At 48.4% G+C, this 9,133-nt stretch overlaps 1 protein-coding gene across 1 annotated transcript; it reads left to right on the forward strand.

Annotated features, from left to right (window-relative positions):
- LOC114040261 (germinal-center associated nuclear protein-like) lies at positions 1-3,163 on the forward strand. The gene is made up of 3 exons (XM_027858299.1): positions 1-309; positions 2,073-2,321; positions 2,981-3,163. The coding sequence occupies exons 1-3, from the start codon at positions 210-212 to the stop codon at positions 3,121-3,123; spliced, it is 492 nt and encodes a 163-aa protein (XP_027714100.1). The 5' UTR covers positions 1-209; the 3' UTR covers positions 3,124-3,163.
- Positions 3,164-9,133: the final 5,970 nt, after the last annotated feature.

Below are 9,133 nucleotides of genomic sequence, written 5' to 3' on the forward strand. Positions count from 1 at the left end.
ATGGAGAAGGGCATCAACTGTGAATTTGGAGAGCAGCTTTCCAGAGACCAGAAGGACAGGCAGCTAGCTGGCTTGCCCCCCCAGGAACCGGCAGTAATCTTGGAATTGTACAACAGCATGATTCAATTCCCTACAGGGGCCATGGCTGCCAAACAGCTCTGTGGCCCAGCGGGGCTGGCCCCGAAGTTTTTCTGGCTAACTAACCAAAGATGCCTCAACCCGAGAGGAGCATGCCAGAGTACCTGGAGTGGCTCAGGAGCATCATTCTATCCCTTCAGCTCCTTCCAGTTGTCTTGCCCCAGAAGACCAGTAAGTGGTTCCTCTGTTTCTAGCGTATTTAAAATTAGAACCAAAATCTAAAAGACTGTCAAGTTTGGGGAGAGAGGGAGTAGCTGCTAGTGGATAGTTGTTTTTTCTGCCCTTTCTTTTAATGGGCTTGCCCACATTTCTTAGTAGTCACTGGTGAGATATTAGGTTGTTGTGAGTTGAAAATAGCAGAAGCTGGTGATAATGAGTCTGAAGAAACACAGAGAAATAACTAGGATGGTATAACCAGACGTTGGCCCCAGAGTGCTGAATTTAGAGGGTGCTGGCTCCATTTTTAGTACTTTGATAGTTTAGAAGAAAAAAAAATCTAGACCTTATCAACTAAGTGGATAGGATAATTAGTAAAAATTAGAAACTGTTACAGGATCATAAGTGACCTCAGATGCCATCTGATCCAGCCCCTTCATTTTATAGTTTGGAAACCCAAGGCCTGGAATGATGAATAACTTGCCCGGGTAGTGGGTGGCAGGGCCAAGAGGTTCTCTGACCACATTCCTGGGCTCTTGTCATTATCCCATGTTATCTCCCTCCCATGGCTGGGAAGAGTTCCTCCCATTTCCAACCCTCCCCTGCTCTCTCCCTCTCCGTGCTGTAGCATCCTCAGCCTTGGCCTCATGCTGATGTCCCTGGGTCTCTGCTTCCACAAGGAGTGGAGTATACCCCTATGCCCAGCTTGATGGAAGGCACGCTTTGGGCAGCTAGTCCAAAAAGAGAGCTAGCTCAGAAAGCCAGTAGGAACTTGGTGATTTACTGGAAAGTCCTTCACCAACCAATTACAACTCCCTTTTTTTTTAAGCTCAGGAAAAGATAATTAAATTTGCACAACAATATTTGATCCAATTTACCAGCTTTCTATTCAACCACCACAGTTTTGAATCCTTTCTAGTTCAGTTTCATCAAAAACTGCAGCTCCATTAGACTTAGGATTCCAAAGAATGACCTTCCGGAGCCCGAATCTAGGATCTGTTGTGATAAACATCTGATTTCTGGTTGTTACTTTCAAAGATCAGAACTGAGGGCTAGTCAGAACTAGAAGACATTTTATGGGGAAAGACATCTGTGGTTTTCAAGGGACTGAAAAATCGGAGGAGTCAATAATGTGACATGGTGGTCAAAAACCCCAGTGGGATCTTTGGTTGACTTTAGAATCACACAGTCAAAGAATTATAGACTTTTTAGAGTGGAAAGAGATGTCAGAAACCATCTTTTGTGGCATTAGCATTTAGACAGTGTTATAAGGTTTGCAAAACACTTTGCAAATAGTATCCCATTTTATTCCCACAACAACTCCGGAAGCTAGGTGCAATTATTAACCCCTTTCGACATATAGGAAACTGAAGCAGGCAGTAGTTAAGTGAATTGCCCAGGGTCACACAGTTAAAAATATCTGAGTCTAGAATTGAACTCAGGTCTCCCTGTTTCCAAGACCAGTGTTCTTACCCACTGTTAACTGAACGAATACATCACAAAGCTGGTCATTAAACATCTATTAAAGGACCTTGGGTGCCAAACACAGGGCTAGGTCCTAGGGTTACAAAAACAAAGGTGAAGTAGTCCCTGCCCTCAGGGTGCTTATGTTCTCCTCTGCTCCTTAGAAAACTCAGAACCACATTCCATTCTGTTCCACTCTATCCCACACAGTCTGGCTCCCACCCTCTGTCCTGGGGGGTGGCCTCCTTCCCAGCTGATGGGGACCTAGCCCCAGACCTGGAGCTGCCCTTGGCCAAGTCCTCCTTACATTGCAGGTTGGCAGTGTGCATGCTCCTCTGTCCTCAAGTACATCCATCACCTGTTTGGATCTCGTGCCAGCTATCCCCTGCTCCACTGCCAGGTGGAGCACCTTCTGAGCCAAGCCTACTGTCACTGGTGGACCAGGGACTTTGGAGAGCAGGAGGAATCTTCTGGAGCGGAGGTGCCCTGGGATGTCATCATCTGTCTCTGTGTCCAGCAATTACTACAGACCTGGAGCCCTCCCAGGCAGCCAGGAATGCCAGGTGCAGACCCATGAAGCTCCCCACCTCCTCCTCCATTCTGAAGATAGGAAGCTAAGAGGTGAAATAAGCTTTGGCTTGTGTGGTAGTCACTTGTCAACTGACTGACTGACCGACTAACTACTCCAGATGGATGAGCCTGGGAATGCTTGTGAGAAGCTCTAATATTCCCCCTCCCCCGCCTCGGCTCAAAAACTGGTTGTTGAGTGTGGCTTGGCACTGATCTGTCTGTCCTCCTCCTCCTCCTTCTGTCTTCAGTTCCCTTTATTCACTGGGCTCATGTGTCTTCAATTTTCTGATTCCCTTGGGTGCAGTGGGAACTGCTGAGATCATGGAGGAACCTTAGAGGGACGGTTCAAACATCCTTTCACTTAGACATTCAAGCTAAACTTTCTTCCCTTCTTTTTTGTTTTCCTGTACTGGCCCTAAGGGCTGCTCAGATGTGTGACTCAACTGAGTCCTTTCAGCCCCAGAGGAAGTGGGCCACTTTCAACACTGATGAGACCCCCCTTGTTCCCAGACTGGGTCTCTGGGCCATTTGATGTTACCAGAGCACTCTTGGGTGCGTGGCAGAAAGAGAGTCTGGGACAGTGTCCGTCCCTGTTGAGCTATTCCCACCAGGCCCAGATTCTCACAAATGCTGTCTCTGTTTGTTTGAGAAGCTGTGGAACACCAGGGGAGAGAGGTCCAGGTCTGCTGTTTCAAAGACAGTCTGAGGGAGTACTGCCTCCCGGACTCCTGGGAAAATACTAGGCGGAAGCCCAGGACAGAGATGGTGCAGCATGAGAAAGAGCAGGCTTTGTAAGACTCTCAATGGAATGATGCAATGAAGTGTGCCTTCCTCATCACCAGCATTTAGGGTGGGAGAATCCTAAAATAAACTCTATTTTAAACCACTAGTAAGAGCTGGAGAATCCTTCTGGGCCAAGCGCAAATGCAAATGTGGCACATTGAGAAGGAACCCTGGTACAGAGGGAAACACTGGAGCTGGAGGTAGAGGACCTGAGTTCAAAAGCCAGTGCTACTGTCTACTTCCTCTGGGACCTTGAGGAAATCATTCCTCTCTTTCAGGCCTCAGTTTCCCCATATATAGGTCAGCTTGATGGCTCAGTGGATAGAGAGCTGGGCCTGGAGTCAGGAATACTCCTCATCATAAGTTCAAATACAACCTCAGACACAAGCTGTGTGACTCTGGGCAAGTCATTTAACTCTGTTTGCCTCAGTTTCCTTATCTGTAAAATGAGCTGAGGAAGAAAATGGCAAACCACTCCAGCTTCTCTGCCAAGAAAACTCCAAATTGGGTCACAAAGAGATGAAAAGACTGAAATTGGACTAGAGAATCATTAACATTCCCCCTACTTTTCTGTGAGCCTACGATCCCTAGGAATCAATTTATTCAACTCGTTTATTTGAAATTTCCAAACAGATAAGATTACTGTTTTTATTAATTACAGTCATAGAAGCCGAGTAGCTCCCTATTCTCTGGGAGATGGAACAGTAAACCTAAGACAACTGATAAGGATTGCTCCAAGGGGATGTTTCCCTGCTAAATAAGGCTTAGTTAACAGAGCGGGTGTGGAACGCCCTTACTCTATATTCTTTTCCTCTCAGTGCTGAGCTACAGCTTCTCAGAGTTGAACCCAATGATTCCTATTGCCTGGGGTAGCAGGTAAGTCTTCTCTGAGGCCATCACGGGTGCTAGGCTAAGTTCTAAAGACCTTGATGAGTTGTTGTTCAGTTTTCTCTAACTCTTCATGACCCCATTTGGGCTTTTCTTGGAAGAGATACTGGAGTGGTTTGTCATTTCCTTCTCCAGCTTATTTTACAGATGAGGAAACTGAGGCAAACAGGGTGAAGTGACTTGCCCAGGGTCACACAGTGAATAAGTATCTGAGGTAGGTTTGAACTCATGAAGATAGGTCTTCCTGACTCTAGACCCAGGGTGCTGTGCACTATGGCGGCCCCTAGCGGCCCTCTATTGACCTCAGTCAGAGTAAGTGTGGCTGTGCCCACAGTTGTCATTCAGAGATTCTTGAAGAGACTCAGTCTAGAATCCTTGATCTAGAGTAGAAAGACTTCAGAGGTCCTCTGGTGAAATCCCAGCATTTTACAAAGGAGGAAACTGAGGTCTCCCCCTCCAAGGTCACAAAGCTGGCAAGTGGCAGAGGTGAGATTTGAATTCAAAGAACAGGGAACTCAGCCAATAATGCTAAATAAAATCCGATGTGGAAGGAGTGCTTTCTCTCCAGTTCTCTGGGCTTTGAGCTCACAAAATGGAATGAAGAGAGAGCAACATGGTGCGGTGGGGAAAAACAAACAACAAAAACCACTGGACTTGGCGTCAGAGTAGGGAGATTACAAGTCCACCTTCGCTACTTACTTGCTGAGTAATCGTGCTCAAGTCACTCTCTCGGAGCCTCAGTTTCTTCATCTGTAAAAGGAAAGGGTTTGGACTGGTCAGTCTCTGAGTTCCTTTCCAGCTCTTCATCAATAATCCTAGGGTCCTCCCAGCTCTGCAGCCAATTCACATTTACGGGCACTTAATAAATGCTTCTTGATCGACTATTGACGGATTTCTTCCCATCAAGGAGATTCAAATATTCTCAAGGGTGAAGCAATGTGCATACAAATAGATGAATACAAAATAGATGCACAGTGAATACAAAGTAACTTGGGGGTACCAACAGTTGGGGCATCAGGAAAGGGTTCCTGTAGGAAGTGGCAGTATGACTGAATCTTGAAAGGGATTTTAAAAGGCATCAGTGAGGAGCAGGAGAATTTTTAAGGGCTGGGAAACAGTCTGTGTAAAAGCACATGCACGTGGCCTCAGTAGAATGCCTTTTTTTTTAATCCTTTTTTTCTTCCCTTTATATTCAATAGGAAATGCCAGGGAAACAGGCATAGGGAGTTGTCCTTGGAATGTGGCAGCTTGATCACGATTCCTCACACCCTTTAGTACTTCATTATTTTAGTGAACCCACAGTGTCTTTAATGTGCGCACTCTTAGCCTAGGTAATTCTTGTGCCTGTCCTTCCATAAACTTTTCATAATAGATCCAGCTAATTCATTGGAGGCCTCTGTCCAGCTCTTTTACCGTTCCAATGGCACAAGCACAGAACAGCCCAATTATGGATTGGGTTGACCCTGATGTGGTCCACTCCTCTGGTTCATGCGACCGTTGGTGAGGGGTAATAATTCAGATTTATAGCTCTGAGTCCCCACTTATGTGTCTTCTAATCCCAGACCAGGTCAGATAACACATGAATACAAAGGGAAAGGCCCTTAATGAAACAGAATAAGAGGAGTTTTCAACATGGAACTGAACAAGGTCTGAAGCACTCAAGACACTTATTCTCCATTGGCTACAACCCTGAGAATCGATTCAACTCACCTTTAGTCTCTTAAACAGGGCACCAGAGGGACTCAGCAGCGCACTCATGAAGAGAGCGTGGGAAGATTGCCACAGCCTCACTGGGGATCATGGGCTTCTTGGCAGCTCAGTGAGAGAGCATTCTGAAGTCTTCTGCTGACTTCTCTTAATGTGATGGTAGTGGCAATCTAGGCAATGTCATGAGCTGGTTACACTGACCTCTCTCAGCCCTGACGTCTCTACTGGCTGTGCTAGCCCCATTGTTATCTGGATGCGGCTGCCATGTTTTCTTGCCACTCTCATCTCTGCATGCCACCCCTGCAGCATTGTGTCTCATGAAATTCTCCAGCCTTTAGAATTCCATGAATAGGAAATGCACCTAGTCAATCAGATTGCACACTAGGTGATGTGGCCAGGCTGTGGAAGCCATACTTCTGGAAAATGGAATTCAGTAAATTTCTCTCAATGAGGGTCTCTCCCCTCTCCCCCTTTCCTTCCTCCCTTCTCCCTTTCCCGTTCCTCCTTTCCCCATTTCCCTTTTTCTTCCCTTATCTCTTCCTCTTCTCCCCTTTCTTTCCTCCCTTCTCCCTTCTTCCCCTCCCTTTCCTTCTCTCCCCATTTCCTTCTTCTTCTCCTCCTCCTCCTATCTCTTCCTCTTCTCCCTTTTCCTCCCTTCCCTCTCTCTTTCTCCTCTCCCTTCTCCCCTCCTCCTATTTCTCCCTCCTTTTCCCTTTTTCTTCCTTCTATATCATCCTCCCTTTCTTTCTCTCTCCCCCCTTTCTCCCTCTCCCTTTCTCTCTCTCGTTCCAAAGCTTGTTTCCTTCTCTCAAGGTCTTTGAGGTCCCACAGAAAGTGATGACTGCCTTCTTCTCTTTGAATTTCTCTTTAGTGAACTGAAAGCAACGGGATAGAGTGGAGAGAGAACTGGCCTCAGATCCAGGAAGACCCCAGTTCTGGTGCTGACTGTTCAGCCTCTCAGCTCCCCAGGTGAATCTCTAAGGCTCCCTGTTACAGAGGCGAGGTTGATCTGCTTTAGTAAAGGGGGTGTCTGCACTTCCCCCAATGAAGAAATCACAGGCCCGGAAGTCTCCCCACTCAGAAAAATGCCCCGAATCAATGGAGGCCAATGTCACTGGATCAAAGAATACGTGGGGGAAAGGGGGCAAAGAAAGTGGGGTGCGGGAGCAGGTCGTGAAGAGCAAAGGACTTGATGTTTGATCATAGGGGTGAGAGAGTCACTCTGTATCTTCGGATATTAGTGTCCCACTCCGGGTCTCACTTTCCCCATCTCTAAAATGGTGACTTGGGCTTCATGGCCTCTGAGGTCTCTCCTCGCTCTCCCTTTATGACCGTCTGGACCCATGCTCTAGGTGAGTGGGGCACTATCTTCCACCAGGAGGAGGTAAAGCGTCGTCTTGCCACTGCCCACCTCCCTGTGGCCACTTGGTGTCGCTGCAGGAAGGATCTGGAGAGAGGGAGAGGACCGCGCCAGTGTGTTTACAGAATGCAGAGGGAGGGATGCTGCGGCAGCAGCCAGCATCACGTGAAGGCTGCTTCCTTTTCTTCTTGGCCGCACGTGGCTGCTCGGGGCGCATGCCAGTCCCCGGCCGGAAAGCGCAGGCAGGGAGGTCGGGGCCCTCCGAGGAGCTCCCAGGAGGATCCTTCCCAGCACTGCCCAGCCGCTTGCTGACGATGCTCAGAGGATCCAGGACCTCCAGAATGGACCGTTTAGTCGAACGCCCTCATTTTCATTGATTTTTTTTTCAGGTGGACTTATAAAATACTTTCAGATTCGTGTTTGATTTGTTTCCATCTCCACATTATGCCTTCATCGCCCTTCTCAGTCACCTCTCGAAGGCTGCAGATTGCTGGCCCTGGTTTGTACACTGTCACCCAAGGTCCCAGAGCCCGCGGACCAGAGACGGGGTGCCAGGCTGCAGGGGCAGATGGTGAATGGCGCCAGTGGTGGTCAAGGGGAGGCAGAGAGGCCTGAAATCAGATGAGACCCTCAGGCACAAGCTCGAGGTCTTAAGCAGAGTTCATTTGTCACTCCCCATCTGTGACTACACCGTCAGCATCTCATGTCTGCTGTGAATCATGAGCCTGGACGGGAGGAGCCCAGGAGGGCAAGCGAGGATGCATGGCAGGGGTCAGGAACAAGACCTCAAGGGCCAGAAGACAGGAAACCCCCGTGTCTGTGGAAGAAGGGCAAGGCCAAGGTTCTCAAATAAAATCCAAAAGTTCAACCCTCTCAATTTACAGATGAGGAAACTGAGATACAGAGCAGTGAAGTGACGAAAGCGAGGCTACACAGCGGGGATGACAGACCCCGAAGGGACCTTCCTCATCCACACCCCTCTCATCAGAGGAAAGGAAACTGGGTTCTGGAGCGGGAGCCTCGGGGCAAGCCCCAAGGTCACGGGGCTGGTGTGCCGCAGCTGATCGGTCAGTCGGTCGACAAGCATTGATTTAGCACCTGCTGTGGGCCAGACCCAGTGCTGAGTGTAGGAGATGTGGAGTAAACACTGATGTACCAACAAAAGACAAAGCCAGCCCTGCTGTCGAGGAGTCTGATGTCCAGGAATGGATTCCGAGGTCCTCAGACTCCAAAGCCATGGTATCATGGCTGAACGGCACAGCCAAGCCCAGGATCAGGAGCCACGCGGGGGTGGGGGGGGGGGGGCCCTTAGGCCACTGCAGAGAGACACAGTTAAAACCAATGCAAAGAAAGCGTGGCTGTGAGCAGCTGCTCCGGATTCACAGGCAATCAGGGAAACAAACTCCAAATGAGAGCTATTCCTGAGTGGGAGAAGCTGTCTCCTCCAGAGGCAGAGGGAGAGGTGTTCCAGCAAATGCTGTTAGGTCACTTGTCTGGGACTCGGTGGAGAAGATTCTGGGTCTGCCTGCCACTGCTGAGATCCTGGGGTTCTAGAGATCAAACTCCTTAATATGGTATAGTAGAAGGAGCACTGGGCTTGGAGTAGGGGGGACCTGGGTTCAAATCCCACTTGGTCACTTTATTTTCTGTCACCTTGAGCAAGCCAATTCATCTCTCTGGGCCTCAGTTTCCTGATTTGTAAAATGAGAGAGTTGGACATCGTAGTATCTGAGGTTCCTTCTAGATCTGGGTCATTAAGCCTATGGTTTAAATTCTTCTTTTTCTTTTTTTGGCTGGGCAATGGAGTTAAGTGACTTGCCCAGGGTCACACAGCTTGTAAGTGCTACGTGTCTGAGGCTGGATTTGAACTCAGGACCTCTTGACTCCAGGGTGGGGCTCTATTCACTCTATTCATCTAATTGCCCCCTATGGTTTAAATTCTAACCTGACCCTACCCTGGGCATTTGCAGGGGAAGATTTCAGAGGTATAGAAGGACAGAGAAATCAGAATAGCTTTGCAATAATGAATGGTTTTGAGGGTGGGATCCCTCTGCTGAATCTTTCTGT

Source organism: Vombatus ursinus, unplaced genomic scaffold (assembly GCF_900497805.2).
Source record: "Vombatus ursinus unplaced genomic scaffold, bare-nosed wombat genome assembly UNPS02012901.1, whole genome shotgun sequence".
NCBI classification, from domain to species: Eukaryota; Metazoa; Chordata; class Mammalia; order Diprotodontia; family Vombatidae; genus Vombatus; species Vombatus ursinus.

Excerpts from the sequence above, each read along its gene's own strand:
- LOC114040261 (XM_027858299.1), top strand. The coding sequence starts at position 210 with ATGCCTCAACCCGAGAGGAGCATGCCAGAGTACCTGGAGTGGCTCAGG. Across the intron at positions 310-2,072 it reads TGTCTTGCCCCAGAAGACCA|GTTGGCAGTGTGCATGCTCC; the intron begins GTAAGTGGTTCC and ends CTTACATTGCAG. Across the intron at positions 2,322-2,980 it reads CAGGCAGCCAGGAATGCCAG|CTGTGGAACACCAGGGGAGA; the intron begins GTGCAGACCCAT and ends TTGTTTGAGAAG.